This window comes from Serinus canaria, chromosome Z, assembly GCF_022539315.1.
Source record: "Serinus canaria isolate serCan28SL12 chromosome Z, serCan2020, whole genome shotgun sequence".
NCBI lineage: Eukaryota > Metazoa > Chordata > Aves > Passeriformes > Fringillidae > Serinus > Serinus canaria.
In genome coordinates this window covers 10,017,850-10,037,749 of record NC_066343.1, presented here as the reverse complement: position 1 = coordinate 10,037,749, position 19,900 = coordinate 10,017,850, and the positions used below count along the sequence as shown (strand labels likewise).

The window sequence follows — 19,900 nt, the reverse complement described above, 5'->3', positions numbered from 1 at the left end:
ATACTCAACCCCAAAGCAGCACCAAAATGCTGAAACTGGAGATTTTTAGTTTTTTAGTAATGGTCTGATTAGCTACATCAGATTTATAGCTCACATTATTATGGAATTATACCATCTCCTTTGGGCAATGGTGATTTTAAATTCATTTTAGAGATATGCAGAGTTTTAAAATTTTAAAAGTTTGTATTCCATGTATAGGTCTTGTACAGCCTGGAATTAATTCCAAATGAAAACTTTCCTCTGTGTGGGAGGGCTTAGGCTTTGCTTGTATTTAAAAGTGATGTTTTGAGAGGAAGCATAAGAAGCAATAGGTGATTATGGGGGAAGAAAAAAAACATGTCATGAACTCAAGAGCAGATGAGATGGCACTGAGAATGTTCCTGGCAAAAAAAAAAAATTATTAAAAGGAAAAAAAAGTAGGGAAATGCATTAAAAAAAAAAAAAAAGAGTATTTAGGAATATTCTGTCTGTGTCTGTGTAACCTCCAGCTGCACTGGTACATTGCAATGAGTGCTGCTGGACCACTGCAGCCCAGCCATGAAACAATTGACGGGATAATGAGCTGGGATGGATGACTGTCCTTCACACAATGTCTGTGCTCTGTGCAAGCAGGACTGAAGTCAGACTGAATTTACAAAGCCAAACCAGTGCTTCAAATAACTTCAGATTTTAGCTCCTCTTCAGTCTGTTGTGGTGTGAGCTCTCACATATGGTCTGCACACACTTGCAAAAGCAGCAGCTTCTGGTAAAATGAAAAGTCTCCTTGGTCCTCTACTTCCCCCTGGAAATGAAGATGTAATTCCTCAAATTAGAACTTCTACTTTTTAAAAATATGCTGAATATCCATACAGCAGGAAAAAAATTGATTTGGTATAGGAAAGGAAACACAGTTTTGTTTGTCAGCTATCATTCTAAAAGGCTGGGACTGGTTGGAACCAAAATATTTTCATGTCTAAATTTATTTTTAAAAATTGGAACTGCAAGCACATTATGAAACTGTTCTCTATACACACCATATACATATATATATATATATATATATATATATATATGTATGTATGTATGTAGGTATGTAGGTGTGTATATATATATATATATATATATAGTGTTTATATAGTGTTCTGACTGTGACTGGCTCCAGGGAAGATAAAGTGCTAATGAGCAAATTATGTGTTATTATTAATGTAAAACTGTATAGCCCTAGATAAAGTCAAGCACTTCAGGGACAAATCTTCACCTGTTTTAAATAAGAGAAATAAAGATGTTGTTCCAAGATCAAGACAACAAAGTCAGATTATTCCTTCTTGGGAAGGAATCCTCTGGGGTGGTTTGTTGCCACGAATTTCCTCTCTGCTAGCATTGATTTGAAAAGAACTGGAGCTGCAGCAATTTGGAATCAGAACATCTCAGACAGGTTGAGAATAGCAGGGGCAGCTGCTCCAGCCACCCTCCTTGAGCAGGGACATCTCGAGGCACCTGCCCAGGCTTGTGTCCACTCAGGCTTTTAGTGTCCCCAAAGACAGATTTCCACAGCCTCTTCTACAGCCTGGTGAAGTGTTTGACCATTCCCACATTAAAAACCCCCAAACACCAAGAAAAATCCACCAAAAACAAAACCAAAAAACCCCCCAAAACCCCAACGGCATTAACAAAAGCACAAGACTAAAAATACCACCAAAAAGCCCAAACAAATAAACAAACAAACAAAACAGCACCAAACAAACTAAAATCACACACTGAAATGTAGAACCAACCCCATTTTCTTGTGTTCAAATGACATTTCCCATTTTAAAACTTGATGTTACAATTTCACATTTTAAACCTCGGTGTTCACTCCCTCCATTAGATTTTTTTTTCACATGGATATGACTCCCCTGAGCCTTCCCTTCTGCAGGCTGAGCCCTTCCAGCTCTGTCAGTGTCTCCTTGCAGGTCAGATGTTCAATCCCTGCCAGTTCCAAAGTCACATCCACCTTTTTTTGATCATCTTTGTCAACAAGAAAACGTAAGTCCGGAATGTTGGGGTTTTTTTTAATTATGCTCATCCATCTTCTCCTCATCATTCCTTCCTCAAAGACCTCTTTCAGTAAAGCCCAGGTATCTTTACTGCCTAGTTATCTCTAGCTTTGCAGAAAAATAGATCAACATATATTTTTAAAGCAATTTTTTCTCAGTGTTTTTAAAATTCATTGCATTAATTTCACTTATTTTTATCCTCCTAAAGCTAGGCACGCTAAGTTGAAATAATGCTCTAGGTTTGTTCTTGGTCAGTAGACACAGAAAAAATAATTACATCTATCTTGAATACTTTCTTAATAGATGGTGAAATGATGAAAAATGTGTTTTAGGCTTGCCTGTTTCCTCCCACAAATGACAAACAGAGCCTGAGCAGCTACTCTGGAGTAGATATGGAATTTTCAGATGTCTGAAGCTGAGTCGCATGAATAGCATTCCTTATGTTTGCTTTTTTTTTTTGTTCAGTATTTCTCTAAACAATTCAGAATAATCCCCTTTTTATGGCTAAATAGATCTTGATAAGTAAAAATAAGGGGACATAAAGCAAAATAAGGGCATATTCAGAAAATCTGGATGTAGATATTTATGCTTAAAATACAGCATGAAGTCACAAATAAAACATCTCATTTTACTTCACTGCTATGCTAATAAAAAATTCTTCTACTGTATATCTATATATAAAACCAGAACTTTCTGAATCTACATTCTGAATTTTTTTCCACCCTTATAAAAGTGCACAACCTTTAAATTATTTCTGTCTTTTTAGCAGGGCTTCAAGCCCTGATCTGTAAAGCTGCTTTACACAAATATAAGGTCATATCTACAACAAATGGCTTCTGGGAGCAAGATCTGAATGAAGATATCTGAATTTCCAGTTATTAAGATGTTGGATGGGTTATAGAAGGAGATGGAAACAGCTTAGAGACCATAAGGGCTGTTTCTGTGTAGCCAGATTTAAATTACTGTCGTTTGCATGCAGTTTGTGTCCAGTGCAGTGAATACAGCTCATATTTAGCATATCACTTCAGCAGTATATTGTGGAATATTCCCATCCTTTTACTCCTTCCTGAAGAACATGTACCCCATTGTAATGCAGAATTCATGAGTGCCAAAATGTAGTTTTTAAACTATTCCAATGAATCCCTCTTATAACAATTCCAATGAACACATCTTGTAACAAGCAATGCTGTCACTTCTAGGAGCAGTTGCTGTTCTTCTGGGGGGGAGGGGAGGAATAAAAACAATGCCAAAGCCACAAAAGGCAGAAAGAACATCTCCAGGCAGCAAAATAAGAATTACTTCTTGAAAAGCACACAGTCCTCTCCTGGCAAATGAACATGCTCGTTGTCAAGCCAGCTGGCAGGAATGCTAATTACCCTGGTGCTGGGATCCCACTGATTTCCATTGTAGGCCTGGTAGAAAAATGCAGATTGTCTTTCAGTGTGACTCTATCTTGTCATTGCAGTCTCACTTGCAGGAGAACCTTTGGGTTGGGGGGTTGTTTATTCTATTTTTTCTTCCAGAATTTCTTTTTGGAGCAGGCAGAATTAAGGTGCAGTTGTTAGCCACATGCATGCATATGTCATGAGCTGCCTTCAAATTGTCAATATTTGTAGTTGGTTATCCAAATTGTTAACTTTTATAGCAGAAATATTGCACTGTGAACCCCCTCCCAAAAAAAAAACCCAAAATTCAAGATCCTTTGGGGTGAATTTAAGGAAAATAGAAGATACACTCTGATATAATTCAATTGGTTCACAGGTAAGGTTTTGTTTGTGCAATCTCCATAAGCAAAAAAAAGAAACCTACATGCCTCCAAAGATATATGAATATAAATATAAAGCCTGGAAACTGTGAAAGAAGTTGTCTATAGTTGTCAGAACAGTGCCTAAATAGCAAATTTCCTAAAAAAGGCAGGAAAGCTGCTGAGTTTCCTCGTATTGTTCAAAAAAATATCTCTATCACTACCTGAGAAGAGGAGAAATGCATGGATTGTGCAGGGGCCAACAGCAGCAAATAAAGATTGTTTTTAAGTGCAGCTTGGTCCCCAATTTTGTTTGTAAATGCCAAAGTTGTGCCTAAATTGTTAATTAGCTTTAATCCTTTGCCACAACCATTTGCAATGGCTAGAAATGAATTAGGTCATTAACAGATTCACCACAGCAGAAATCTCCTCCACCCACCTCTGCCCAAATCCAGGTCCAACAAAAAATATTTGGGTTGGTAAAAAGTACTCAGAACCATGTATTTTTCCATGTCACTGCACCCTAAGCTAAAAATAGTAAAAATCAATTGCTGTTATGTGGCAGTTAGGGGCTATGGCTTCTTTCCCTGTCATCTCTTAGATGTGTAAGCATGACAGTTATTTTACTTAAAAGTTACTATGAATTTACCTTCTATAATATAAATGTACTTTAATTCTAGTGAGGTAGGGGTTTTGTTTTGGTTTTTTTTTTTTTTTTTTTAGTGTTGCACCATAATTTATTTTATTTGGATTGATTTTAGTGGTATTTAAGTGGCTGTGAGTTATGTCGATGGTTAATGTCAACATTCAGACATGGTAGAAATGTTATTTTTCACAGTGTCGGTTTGAAAGGTAAAAATCATTTTTCACACAAACATTAATTTATTTCTACGTGAGAGCTCAACAGAGTTTGAGAAACTAAAGGCCTTACTGCAATATAATTTTCTTTTCCCTAAAAATGCAGATTTGTTGCCTGAGAACAAAATAAAGTAAGAGTAATATTTTATTATCTATTATATATTATAAAAAATTAAATATTATTATATATTATATTTTATATAATATTATATGTAACATAATATATATTCTATAATGTACAATAATATTATATATTATTGTTTATTATTTTATTATTGTTATTTACTAGTTATTATTCACTGAATCAGTGAATTGTTAAATGCTGTAACTTCAATAAGTGGTATAAACTCAGTAATCATACGGAATCGCAGAATGACCAGGTTGGAAGAGACCTTCAAGATCATTGAGTCCAACCCAGCCCCAACAGCCCAACTGAGCCCTGGCACCCAGTGCCACATCCAGGCTTTGTTAAACACACCCAGGGATGGGGACTCCACCACCTCCCTGGGCAGATCATTCCAGAACCTCATCACCCTTTCTGTAAAAAATTTTTCCCTGCTATCCAACCTGTATTTCCCTTGGCACAGCTGGAGGCTGTGAGCTCTGGTTGTGTCAGTGCTGCTGGAGACAGAGCCCAGCCCCAGCTGAGCACAGGCACCTTTCAGGAGCTGTCAGAGTGATGGGGGCACCCCTGAGTCTCCTTTTCTCCAGGCTGAGCACCCCCAGCTCCCTCAGGGCTCCCTCTCAGGGTTTGTGTTCCCAGCCCCTCTCCAGCCTGGCTGGCCCCTCTGGATGTGCTCAGTGTCCCAATGTCCTTCCCAAGCTGAGGGGGCAGAGCTGGGCACAGTACTCCAGGTGTGCCCTCACCACAGAATGACTTCCCTGCTCCTGCTGGCCACACTATTCAGGATCCAGGCTAGGAGCCATTGGCTTTTTTCAATTCAGGAAACACATTGGGAATGGTGCTGCTGCAATGTAATTGGCGTTTCTTTGTATAGAAACTTCTCCAGATAGTTTGATGCTATGGTTTTCTCAGCTAGGGATACACAAATCTTCATTCTGAAATTCTTCCCTGCCCAGTTGCACTAAAACCACTTTGAACATGCCTAGGGATGATGTCAGTATTTTTAATTTGATGGAGTTCAACACAAGCACAATCACGTCATGGAGAGATACCAAAAAAAATTAAAAAAAAAAATTAAAAAATCAGATTGCACCTTTTTAGATATGAGGTTTTAGATGTACTCTTGTTTCTGAGCATAGGAATAACAATGCTTGGTCTGGTGACAACCCATTGGCTGTGTTTCAGACAGTGATCAGAAGTGAATTATTGGTGATTGAGTGTAAGAAAAGGGGAAAGCACCAAGAAATGGTTGTCCCAGTGTATTTTCCTAGCTTCAAGGAGTCTTCAGTTTAAGGATCTTCCTGAATCAGAAGCTGCATCTTCCTTTAATTTTAAAGCTCTTGAATAGGTCCCTTCTTCAACTTTGTTCTCTGTTGCAGTTGCCCAGCATTAAGCCATAAATAAATAGGTTTTGATGTGAAATTTACAATCCTTTCCATCCTACTCAAGGAGCATAATGGAGGAAATACCAGACTAGAACTAAGCAAACCAGTCCTGAATAACCACCCTCCATTTCAGTCACAACATTATATAGAAAAAGACATAATCTGCTTTCACTGCTGTCTCCACATGCTCGTGTGCTATGCTGGAAGTAAAATTTCTTGCACACTTGCTCAAGGTAGGAAATCCCTTTGAACATCCATCAGAGGGATGTGAATCCCAACCTGGGGACTGCAGTGTGGAAAATTGCTCATAGGCAGGGAGTGGATATCTCTGTGTGGAAGAACAAGAAGAAGTAAGCAGAAGCCTGGATTGCATGTGTGTAATCTGTGCAAACACCAGCAGTAATTAATGCAATATCAGTGATTACCTGCAACCCAATTGTCCAGTGGTAAAGTTGGCATCTGGGGACTGTCACATCACTAAAACCATGATGGGGTCCACAGACACTTCAAGGAGGAATGGAAGCTGGGTCTCCAGCCACCTCTCTGCAAAAACATTTTGGGTAGCACTTACAAAGAATGTTTTGGGGTTATCGTGAGATGGTTGTGACAAAGCATCACTTTGCATATGGGTGGACACTTTTGGTACCAGACTCTCAAACACCTCCTGAACAAGCTCCTAAAAATCAGACTTGCTGTTATCTAAGAGCTGTCCCTGGCAGAGCAAACTGGGCAAGGATATTTGTGTGTCAGGAGGAATGAGAAGAAGAAATTGGAGCCCGGGCTGGAGGGTGGGGAGCAGCACGAGCAGGACCAGAGGTCATCTGTAATCCCACTGTCAGGGTTTGTGTTCAGCACCATTGCCAGGCCCTGCTAAGCACAGCCAGGGTAATCTCATTCCAGAAAATGAGGTGCTTGGAGGAAGAAAGGATTGCAGATGTCTAAAGCAGATTTGTTTTCTCCCTGCCTCCAATTTTGCATCTGTTTGTTTTGATGACGTTAGCTAGAGGCAGACCAACAGAGGAAATAAGAGTTATATATTCGTGCTGCAAAATCAGCCATGTTTCATCATCAATAACAAGAAACCTTTTCATTCTAGTTGCAGAGGCATAATCATCACATTTTCATGCCATTTTTAAACCATTTGGACTTTTTGCTTAATTTGTGGACTGACATAAATGTAAAAAAGTCAAATTAAATATGCTCAAGAAACATATTTACCCAGTGATTTCTTCTTATTTTCTCCTGCTGTAGTAACTCTTTGTCTTAAAATAGTTTGTATTTTCTCTATAAAGAACAGGAATCAGCTTCTTATTTCCCTACTTTAATGTCCTTCTGAGGAGATGTCAATGTACACCACAGTAAGCTAGCTGCCATTTACTTTGTTTGGCTCAAATATTATTGTTCAGCTGGAGGGATTTGCTGTTGCCAGAGATCAGGGTGGGAGCACAGGACTCATCTCCTTTCTGGGGAGCTGTTTGATCCCCACACCCTTGGTCTACAAGGGAAATCTGGACTAAAAACCAATTGGTTTGTGGTGCAAAATGGTGCATGATGTTTCTGGATCTAATTAAGGTTGTAAAAGAAGCCTCCAAAGCAGATTTATAACTGTCTTCACATGGTGGGGACTCTCAGGAGAACTGAAATATTCACTTTTCCGCAATTAATTTTTCCCATCTTTCTCTGGATCCATTCATGTAGCTCTTGGTACTCCTTGGCTTTTTTATCACCATGGACAGTGAGATTTTATGGACTCAGGTTTGTGTTTGGTGAGAAAAAGAGAAGCATTAAATGGGTTTTATTTAGTAATTGTCACTGTAGGATTAAAACCAATATAACTTCCCTTAGTATCTTGCTTTTTAATGACACTGAAATAACAGCTCCAGATGACAAAATCTGCCTGGAGAATCTGTATCATGTCAGGCAGCTTAATTGCTGTTTAATTTTTCTTTATTTCTTTGCATCAAGTGTGTTATCATTCCCCAATGCATCTGCCTTAACTAATAAAAATATCCCTTTTTTATCTAATGACTAACATTGACCAGTCTGAATTGTACACAATTTATCACTGTAGTGATATTGTTATTTCCCAAGCTGTCGTGATTTCTGTAAAAGAACCATGGATTTAATAGAAACAGAAGCATAGCAATAAAATGTAATACACCTTGCATTTCTAAAAAATATGACTCTCAATTTAAAAAAACAAAAAAAGAACTGAAAAAGCCCTTGTTGCCTGTTTCATTGTTAGTAGTTACTGGAATATCACAGCTCTTAAACACCTAAAGAAATAATAGATGACTTGAAGAAAAGTGGGGTTTGTGTCTGAAATTTAATATCGTGTGCAGGAACTGGTGTGTAACCAGTCTTTTAGTGATAAACCACATTTAATGGAACCAGAGATAGTTCATTCATCTGAGAGTTCCTAGGAAAAACAAATTCCTTGTGAATTTAGAGAGTAATAGCCCCATTAGAGTTTTTAGAAGAAGGAAGAGTGACTTAATAATCTAGTGGAGTTTTTGGAAGAAATTAACGAGCATATGGCCAAGGGAAGTCCATTTGCTGTGGTATTTGACTATCCAAAAATATGTTCAGTATTTGATTTTAACTGATTAAAGAAAGTGAATTGAAAGGTTTTGGTTATAGAAAATGATTCTGATTAAAATAAATACCTAAAAGGGCAAATTTATCAGTGGAAAGATCTCACTGACAGTATCTTAATGAAACTTCTGCTGAAATCCTGGCTGTTTAATAAATAAAGAAAAAATTTTAAAAAAAATTGAGAATGTTCTGGTAATTTAAGAAATATAATTATCATATTGTTTAGAAACCATTATCTAGTATCATGCTTTCCATACATCTCATGTTGTTAAGTCTGAACTGAACACCAAAGTAGAAAGTATCTCTAATGTGGTAATTTTAAATTTTAGGAGTGGTATTTTTCTTTAGCTCAGATTGAAAAATGGACAAACATGACAAAACCATGACTGGAACTGCAAAGAAAATAAGGAGCTTGTACCATAAAGTACCTCTTCCCTGAAGGTAGAGATTGTCTTTGGATTTCAGGAATAATCCTCCTAAAGCTAAGGAAGATAAACACTGCTGAGCGTGTATGGTCATAGCTGAAAAAATAGAGTTAAGTGCTGTGCTTGGTAATTAAACTTAGAAAGGAAATTGCCTTCAAGTTAGAAAGGAAAATTCAACTTGGTTTTATTTCACACATATTTCAAATAAAATTTAATGCATCTCAGACACAAGATGCATTAACAGAAATGGCAGATATTAACATGGCTCCAGCATGCCTCCTCTTTATGGTCCTCTCAGAAAACCTCTCTCCTGTTTTCTCACATCTCTTTTTAAAATAATTATCAGTCCATGATTGCAGCTGTCAAAGATGGTGATTTATTTCATTCATGTGTCCTGTAGGTATGGGTGTGTTGGTGAGTTACACGTGCACACAGACACACCTGTGTGAACTTTGTATTCCATTTCGAAACAGCACAGATTTTCTTTCATAGTTAGCTATAGGAAACTTTTGAAAGCCTGCACTTTTCTTAGCAGAGAAGAGTCGTTTACCTCTGTCTTCCAAGCAGATGCAGCAGTTTGCACGCCAAAAGATTCCATTCTGCTTGGATGAAATTACTTCAGAAAACAGCTAAGATTTGAAAAGGCCTTTCAATCCTCAATCCTTTCATGCTCGATGAAAACACAATGAGGAGTGACACCTTCCCAACAAACGTGGGTTTTCTGAGTGTGTTCTGCATTGGCCCTGCCAATGCTGGTGACAAAGATTTTGTTTTCTTCTGGTGCCGCCTCGCGCCTGGCGCAGCAACAGGAGAGAGCCACATTTTGTCCTGTTTCGTGCAGTTATTGCTTGAGTGCTGAAGAAAAAGCTTTTATTTTGGGCTGATAAAGAGAAGTAGCATGAGGAGTTCAGGTTCTAGCTGAGCTTTGTGGGCTGTGCAGGAACCCAGGGCACAGGGAGTATTTCTCTGCCTGCTCTTAGGGGTTCTGACCCCCAGAGAAGCACTGGCTTTGACCCTCATCCATGGAAAAACTTACAAGGCTTTGATATAGACTAGAGTCTACAAGATTGTGAAATAGATAATAGAGAATGGTGTAGTTTATCACAGGGTGAAAGATTTAGGTTTTTTGGGGTTTTTAATATGGATACAAGATGAAGAACATCAGGCATTGTCCCGAGCTTCTTCTTCTTCATCTACTCCATTTCCTGCAGTTTTGGTGGCCCAGGATGATTGGTCAAGGAAAGCTGAAGTTTTAGGTTACATGGACAGAAAAGGGATGAGTTGTTGGTAGATAAGTGGAAATAAAGTGCGTTTTGAGAGTTAATTGGATGAAGCAACTTTAAAAGACCTTGAAACTGGACATCTGGTGTGTTAAAGTTCACAAGGGTCCCAGGATGAGGGAATAGATGAGAAAGTTGACTCCATGTATCAGAAGGCTGATTTATTATTTTATGATAGATAATATATTAAAACTCTACTAAAAGGATAGAGGAAAGGATTTCATCAGAAGGCTAAGCTAAGAATAGAAAAGGAATGAATGACAAAGGTTTGTCTGTGACTGAGACAGTCTGGACAGCTGGGCTGGGATTGGCCATTAATTAGAAACAACCAGATTAGACCAATCCCAGATCCACCTGTTGCATCCCACAGCAGCAGAGAATCCTTGTTTACAGTTTGTTCCTGAGGCCTCTCAGCATCTCAGGAGGGAAAAGTCCTAAGGAAAAGATTTTTCATAAAACATGTCGGTGACAATCTGGGGCCATTTTGTGGTGCTTTTCCAGCGCCCAAAGTCTGGGGCAGACAGCGTGCTAAAGTTTTGATAGGATAACAATAAACAACTAGCTGAAGACCAAAAAATTCCTGTGCATCTCTCTTTCCTGGCACAGAACTTCTCCAGGAGGGCTTCCCCTGACAGGGGAGCCCCCAGGAGGGCCCAAAGTGGGGCCAGAAACCCACAGGCTGATAAAAACCTGTGCAGTGTCATGACGTGGTGTAAGTCAGTCACACTCACTAATTAGGATTCATGTGAGCATCTCCTGGAAGTTTTTAAGGTTTTTAAGGAGGAGCACTCCCTGAAGCTTTGCTTTACCTTTTCAGAGCACAAGCATGTGCTTGTCCATCACCATCATCAACCTAAAACTTCAGTTCAGTTTATCTCTGTCTCCATCATCACCCCACACCTGGGGGCTGCACTACCCTGCACCATCTCCTGGCTGAGAGGAGCAAATTGCACTGGTCACTTGTTCTTCTCTGCACCTTTAAATTAATGAGGAATTAAATTATTTGTGACTCTCTGCCTGTGTGGTGTGAGGATTTCGTAGCAGTGCCATTTCAGAGTTCATTTTTTGGGTACTGCTTGAGGTGAAAATCTGCCAGGTTTCTGAGAAAACCTGAAATGTAAGTAAGCATCTGCCCTGTGGTGCTCAAAATTGCCAAAGTGCAGCTGACCTGCAAAGCAGGAGGTCTTTTGGGCCACAGAGTAACACTGGCTGCCAGGATAATTCCTGTGATTACCTTCTCTCCAGATTCTGCATCAGAACTGAAGAAAGGAAAATCTGAGATATTCAGTTGGGTCTTGAATAGTAGATAAACTGCCAGTTGTTTGCATATAATGAATTTTCATAATTTTCTCAGTTCAGATTGCTCTCAATAGCTGAATGCTTTTGTTCCTGTGCCCAAATGGAGTGGTGGCTTCAAAAAGCAATGTATGCAGAAATATCTTGATTTTAAAAAAAGATTAGGTCGACAAGTATTTCTTGTGAAAAAATTAATGATGAATACCATACATAAAATTATGAACACTGGAGCACTTCAGTTAAACACATGCTTTGAGACTTGCTGATTAAATGGATAAACTTTAAATATTTTTAATGTAACTGAATGATAACTTTTGTCTATTTTCATATTTCTAGAGATAACTGCAATAACAATTTGTAGGACTTGGGTTAAATGCTGAAATTTGAGGGAAGAGCTGCAAAGTTCCATACTGCAATATGGAACTTTGCAGTAATTACAGGACTTTAAATTTACTTTTAAACAATCATTTCAATATTTGAATCAGAGGATTTTTTTCTTCATTGTGTCCAACCCAAACTCACAAGTCTTCAGCTAGAACAAGCTAAAAGAAATTGAAAGTTTAATCCATTTCATTACTTGTATAATGAGAATAGTTATCTGCAAGCAATAATTTTGTATTCATTTTTTAATTTCTACAAACAGGTGATATAGGCAAGTACTTTGAATTTCTTCTAAGCTGGATTTGGCATGATATTCTGGATCTATTTGTATTCCATTGCAATTACAGTGACTTGGGGCTCAGAAGAGTTGATGATTTCAGTTTAATCTTTTTTTCTTTTTCTTTTTTTTCCCCATTTGCAGGGTGCTCTGGCCCACTAGGGATAGAAGGAGGGATTGTGTCAAACCAACAAATCACTGCATCCTCCACTCACCGAGCTCTTTTTGGTCTCCAGAAGTGGTACCCCTACTATGCACGGCTTAATAAGAAGGGTCTTGTGAATGCCTGGACTGCTGCAGAAAATGACAGATGGCCCTGGATTCAGGTAACAGATGGAGCTGAGGAGGGAAAAAAACATCCTTGATTCAATTGCCAGTGTCACTTAAGAAACTGATGAAGACAAGTGGTTAATGAACAGCTAGATTCTTATTCACTGTCAGAGACATAGCCCAGGCTAAAAGGGACTATTTAGTTGCAAAACAGTGATAATCTTGACTTTACAAACGCACAAGCCCCCTTTTTTTCCTTTTTTTTTTTTTAATTAAAAAAAACCCCTGTGCATATGTTCCATTGTGGCTTCTAAACTGTGGAAGCAGATTTATGCAGGCTCCTTTCAAAAAAAGCTGCTTTCCACATATGTCGTATTTGGTGGCCAGCTCCTTAGAAGCATACCACAGCTTTATCTCTTGGTGGAGATATCCTGACACATGCTAAAGGGGCTTGAAGTGTGGTTTTGGCAGTGCCAGAGCACGTTGGAAGGGCTGGTGCTCTTTGCTCTGGGCACACAGGTTAAGTACTACTGGAAGTAACAAGAACTGTTTTAATTAGGGTTGAAACAGCTGTTAGTTCAGACATATCCATGGGGCTAAAAAACCACGTTTTCTCAGCCCACTCAAGCATGGTCTTGCTTGAGTGATTCAAATGGCAGTGCCCTCATTGTGTACTGGACTTCTCTGTGCCCAAGAAATGACTTCAGTACAAGCAGTGATTATGAAGTCCTGCAGCAGTGTTTTAATGAAGGTAATTATCTAGGGGCTGTTGTAGCTCTTTGCTGGGGTTGTGGTTTCATGATATGTGAATTGGGCAGGGCTTTGGCCATTTCAGCTGTGGTTTAATAAAGGTTAGTGAGTTAGACACTCATGTGGAAACTTGCTGCACTGGTCCTCATGGTCAATGTGTGAGGAGTGCTTCTCTTCCAGTGAACCCATGGCAGGATTTAGTAAAACATGGTATTTGAGCATTTTGTCTGCCAGCATTAAGTTGAACTGTCCATAATGCTCTCAGCTGTGTCAGACACACTCTTCTGGAGGCTACCTTGGTGTATGTGGCAGTAATATTTGTTCACAATCAATGTTTTTGCCCTGGCTACCACCTTTAATTTTATCGAGAGGCTCCTACATATCTGGGGGGTAAGCATACCTAATTACCTGCTCATTTTTCTTGTTTGGAGAGCAGGCACAACACACTGTTTGATGAAGTTTTCTGAAACTGGTGCAGTGGGAGTGCTGGATTTTGTCACCTCTGAAAAACGGCAACTAGTGTTACTGCTTGTTATTTATTGCAGAGTGAGAACACAAAGGCCCTTGAACATGTCGTAAGTCAGTTTTCCTCCATAAAGATCAAGGGGTTAGGAAGTCTGTAAAATTTCTATATTGAAAAGAACTGGAAAGGATCATGCAGGGGAACCTGAGCAGAATTATTGCCATGGGAGTAGAAAGCTAATGTAATTTTAATGCATAATGAAAAAGTCAGCTTTTGGGCTGTGTTAAGAGTGTAAGCTTTATTAAATGAGCTGGAGAAAGGTTTCAAAATCACTTAGTACTGTCCCCCTAGACATGTCTTTTTGAGGAGAACTGAATGGGGATGTTTAATGGTCTGATGCTTCTACATTTGTGCTTGGCACTGTGGGGGCAGCTGCCAGGCTCCCTTGGACTTTGCTCCCTGGGAAGTCTTCCCTCTGCTCTTGAAAATGTTTCTAAAATCTCAGCCCATTGCAACAGGTCTGATGAATTTGTTCTCTTTCTTTTTTTCTTTTTTTTTTTTTTTTTTTCCCTGATTTTTGGAGGTTATTCCAATCCATTACAGGTTATTCTGTAATTTTGGCAACCATGGGGTGTAAGGACTTTTGATAATCTTAAATCACACAATTAATGTGTTTTAAACATTCTCTTATTTTCTTCTCATTTTTTTTGCAAAATAAAATTTAGCCTATCGTTTTCACAAAACTTGCCAAGTGCTATTTTTAAATCCTCTTTTTTTCAGTTCAGAGCAAAATTAAAAATATTTGTAAATTCAGAGCAGAGACCTTGAGAGGATTTCTTTCTTTCCTTTTCTCTTTCTTTAAAATACCTGGAACCAGAAAATCTGAGACTTTTTCAGGGAGGTGATAGGTGGAAGGAAGGTGTTCTGCAGAAACTCTTTTTAGGTCTGGCAAGGTGGAGACATCCACAGACTCACACTTTATGCACAGTAGATCTTTACATCAGAGCCCTGTCTTGTTCTTCAAGCATGAAATAAGCTCTAAGGAACAAACACTGACCCTCATATGGTGGAACAGTTTGATGAGAGGAGGAGCAGAAGTCCCACATCTTATTTCTGCACAGATCTTTTTTCTGCACCTGCCTAGGCATTACAGGTTCTGTAATGCCTAGGGAGGTGCTCCATAAATGTTTGTCAAGGGGTACAAAAAATCAGACTTGGGCTAAATTTCTGGCTTATTGGAGAAAAGATGTCAAACCCTCTACCTGGGTTTTTACTCTGTTGTGTCACCAGCCTCTCCCCAGACCCTACTGGCAGCAGCCTGCACATGGAATCTTTTCCTTGCTGAGTGATGAAGCACCTGGTCCAGAAAGAGGCACTGGAAAAGGGTGTGAGTGCTTGGCAGAGATTAAGTGGAAAGTTACAAAGCAGGAAAATCCATTTTTAGGACAGGCAAATTAACATTTAGCGTGGTTGAACCTGAAGCAATCTCCTGTTCCCCTCTTGGAGCTTCTAATGCTAGATAAATTCTAAAGGAAGCCATTTATAATGGGCAAAGTCCCTCAAAGTATGATTATGTACAAGCCTGTAGCTATTTTTGCCTTGTTCCATCATTATCAATTTCCTTTGTCATTTAATTTCTTTATTTATATGCAGCCTGGCAAATAAAAGGCTTGAGTGTTCTGCTTATAACTCACTTGTAATGAGTGCAGAAGTTTTTTTTTTCTCTAATCTTTCAGGTGTCTGATACATATGAACTAATTAGTATGCAATTTCATTTTCCTGCATTCTCCCAATGAACTGAAAATTGAAATTGCCATTTTAAATTTACACTCTCAGCATGTAATTAGTAATGGCACTACAATGCTTGTAATTGGCTTGTGATTTAAAGGGTCACTGACCATGTTTTTGGAGGCAAATTAAAGCCTGAGTAAGTCATATCTGCCTTTTAAAGTTCTCCTGACCTCTGTTTCTCCTCACAGGTTGGCTGTGATAAAATAGCACCTGTATACTGCTTAGCACTTTATTAGTGATATTAACTTTTATGGTTTGGAGATACAATGACAAAAAAAAAAATCACATACATCTATTTTTCATTAATTGGTCCTGAAGTATAACCAAAATGCTCACACTGACTGTTCCAGTAATGAGTCTTTTTTGTAAAGTCTTTTTTTTTTTTTTAACAGTGGTCTCTCTTTTCCCTTCCGTCCTTTTTACATTTTCAGATTTAAAAAATGTTGGTTTATTTCATTCTGATTTCACTTCATCTCTGCTCATTCCTTGCACCTTTATTTTTCTCTTCCTATATTAGTTATTCTTTTTAGGGCAGTATAAATCAGAATAGGTGTGGCCATGGGCAGGATTATTGTTTCTGTTATCCCTCTACCACATCCAAAATCACGGATGTGATCCTGCCTATGGATTACTGTCTAACAAAAACCACAAATTGCCAGCAGGAGTTTCTGGATGTTACTCCTCTCCAGTGAATTCCAGCCTAGGAATCCATGCCTGTGCCCTTACACTTCTCCTCTCCCAGTTTCACCACTCCCAGGTTGGTCTCCCACTTTTACCCATCCTCATATTTCTTAATTAATTTTGCCCCCATTGACAACTTTTAAGTTTCGTGGTCTTTTGGACACAGGAATTGTTTTTACAGAGTGTAAAACCCACAGGCACCAAGAGCAGATTCCAGCACAGTTTACACCTGGGGAATTTTGAGAAAATGCACGAATTACTGAGCATCATGCCACTCCATGGGAGATGTGATTGAACACCTGACCTCTGTTGTGTATAAATGTAAAGTACTCCATAGAATAATAAAGCACTTGTTTTGTTATTTCTCACCAAAATGGCATAAATTGTTTCTCCAGAGACATTGGTATGCTTACACAATTTCAAAATAAAATATTAAAATATTTATTTCATTATTGTGAGTAGTTGGAGGTTTGAAGGATTAATTTACTGCTCACTTTGGTTGCAGAATCAAAAGTGGGAAGTAAAGTTCTTTCAGGTTGATTATTCAGCTTTTTTTCCTCTAGTTTTTATTGCATACAAGATGATTCCAAATACTTAATCTGGGCTTTCTTCTTCAAAGAATTTATCTCTTTCTATCTATATTTCATATGTTTTTCTGTTTGGAATCAATTTTTGAAAGTCATGTTATAATTTCAAAATGGAAAATCTACAAGTCTTACTTAGAATATATGGAAAGAGAACTGTAATTCTACAATTTTTCTAATTCATTACCCAAATGGCTTTTCTGAAATTATGTGCTAAAATTCAGATGAAACACAATAATGAGAAATTCAACAGTTTGATGGAAAATGTGCCCAACTTCTGATTGGCAATTTAAGTATATTAGTACTCCAGACCAAAGTGAAATACATTTGGGTTATTTACCATTTCAGCATGTCTGTTATAAATAGTAATTTTGCATTTTTAATTTTCCTTCCTTAATAACTATGCCCAGCTTTAGGAAATTTCTTCACTATATTTCTTGAAACTATGAATAAACACTTTTGCTGCAGATGTTTTTGATAAAAAAGACCACCTGTGATTGAAAGGGACCTAGCCCAACAACAAAAAAATTCCCTGATCCCTGTCTTATTTACAATTAATTTGTTTAGTGTTTTTTGGGTTTTTTTGAAAAGCATAGAAAATGCTTAAAAAAAAAAGTCTAAACATATTGCAATATTATTGCTGTTAGGTAGAATTTATATTTTGATTGAGGCTTAATTTGCTTTTTACATAAGTGTATCCAGACCAGTTTTGGTTTCAATCCCACCTCTGGTGCTCAGCCTCATCTTTTTGGGACTTTCAGTCCCATAGCATAATTAAATCTGTGACTATGAATCTCACTAACCTCATCATAACAACTATGACACACACAAAAATTATTTGTATAAAAACCCTCAAGTTCCATCTTTCTTATCCCCAAGCAGAAAACCAAAAAGTATTTGTGGGGTTTTTTTTCCTCCAAAAAAAAGAAAAATGCAAGGGAAAAAAAAAGTTAACAGCTTCCTCATCAAGAGCTTCCAAAGAGCAGGTACACACCAGGTGATAGCTGTTTGCTAATGAAATGATAAAACCCAAAATACACAGAGGCCTTGCAGAACATTCACTCAAACATCTGTTGGTGAGAGCTCCAAGCAAACTGCCATCTGTGAAACCATTCATTTTGTCAAAGTTCATTTCCTCATTCATGAGCACTGGTGTACAGGCTTCCAAAAATACCTGTCACTAAATGTTTTATATCACTTAACGTGGCTCTCATCTCACTGTCAGGTGAACTTTATGACGTGCAGTCTCAGAGTCATCCTGCAAGGTGATGTGCACCACATGGGAAGATTTAAGCTGCTAAGTTAAATGCTAAAAAGTTGTTAAAGTTCTTCTTTTTATTGTCAATATTTCAAAATTTGGCTCAATATCATAGAAGGGTTTCCTCTGAGGATATTGGTGAGAGGCAGTAAGTACCTGAAAGCCCTTGGCTGCGGATAACAGAAATTAATAAGGAAAGTGGAGTTGAATTAAAACAATGCCAGGCAGGACCTTTGGTCTGCAGGAATTAGAAGAGGTTGTCTGCTAGCCAAAGCCTGCCATAAATTCACTGACTTCAGTGAACTCAATACCAGTGTCTGCTCTCTGCAGACCTCCCTCAGCATCTAAACATTTAGCTTACAGGCCAAAAATGTAATTTATGTACTCAGAGCAGAAAACAAGGGGGCTGGGAGCCTATTTCTTGGTGTAATCACCCACAGACTCCCTGGTGCCCCGTGCCTTGGTATCCATTTGGTATCACACCCCCTGCTTTCATCCCAGGCACATTCCAACAACTTTGGGCTGAGGTTCTGGGTCCACAAAAGAGCCAGTTCAGAGTCAGCATCCCCATGGCAGCTGAGGCTTGATGCTGTTATGAACCTCATCCATAAAAGGCTCTGTCAGCCCCCATGCCAGCTTTCCTTAATTACTCCACCTAATGTGGCTGAAGGAGTGAAGGAACAGGACTTTTAAACACATTTATCCCCTGCATCTGCAACACTGTGCATTCCAAGTAGATTTTTTTTTTCCCCCCACTTGCCATTCTGATATGGAAAGCAATCAAGTCTTAGAAAGTGGCGACACCAAAAGGAACAAAGGTGTGTCCACGTGGTTTATTGCATCAGGAGGAAGCCCCAGCACCTGTGAGGTGGTCCATCATGGAATGGTGTGTGGGTATCCTAGTCACCTTGTGGGGATGACAGCATCCAAATCCGTGAGATGATGGCATGCTCATGTGTGATAGCCAAAGGAATTATTTTTACCTCCTAAACATTCACTTAAAAACTGGCAAAGCAAATGATCCTCACTCATAGTTACTGTCCTACTAGACTTGGCTTCTAGGAAAGTGTTGTTTCAAGTTATTTCAATTAAGTTAAGGTTCAGGGAACAAAGTTTAAGATAAAGTAAGACTACATGTCAGGATGATAAGATTTTTTTTGTGTGTGTGTGTGGTTTGCAGGCATATGTGCACAACTCCAGGATGGGCCAGCTTGGAAGGGACCCCAGTGGCTCACCTGGTGCCACTTCCTGCTCCATCAGGGCCACCCCAGAGCCCATGGGATTGTGCCCAGGGAATTCTGGAATGTTCCCAGGGAGGAGCCCCCAGAGCCCCTCTGGGCACTGCCCAGGGCAGCAGCTCTGCCTCCTGTGAGGGGAATTGCTGGGATCAGCCCTGCCCTGGGCCATGGAGCACACAGGGATGGACAGGGACAGACAGACAGACAGGGACAGACTGGGCTGGGATCAGCCCTGCCCTGGGCCATGGAGCACACAGGGATGGACAGGGACAGACAGACAGACAGACAGGGACAGACTGGGCTGGGATCAGCCCTGCTCTGGGCCATGCAGCACACAGGGATGGACAGGGACAGACAGACAGACAGGGACAGACTGGGCTGGGATCAGCCCTGCTCTGGGCCATGGAGCACACAGGGATGGACAGGGACAGACAGACAGACAGACAGGGACAGACTGGGCTGGGATCAGCCCTGCCCTGGGCCAT

General features: G+C 39.2%; 1 protein-coding gene across 2 annotated transcripts in view; it reads left to right on the top strand.

Annotated features, from left to right (window-relative positions):
* The window catches only part of EDIL3 (EGF like repeats and discoidin domains 3), a 248,347-nt gene that overhangs the window by 160,943 nt on the left and 67,504 nt on the right, over window positions 1-19,900 (top strand). For both annotated transcript variants that reach the window (XM_050986988.1, XM_050986987.1), the window contains one exon: window positions 12,525-12,706. In XM_050986988.1, the coding sequence (XP_050842945.1) occupies window positions 12,525-12,706 (182 nt within the window). The remainder of the gene's footprint in view (window positions 1-12,524; window positions 12,707-19,900) is intronic.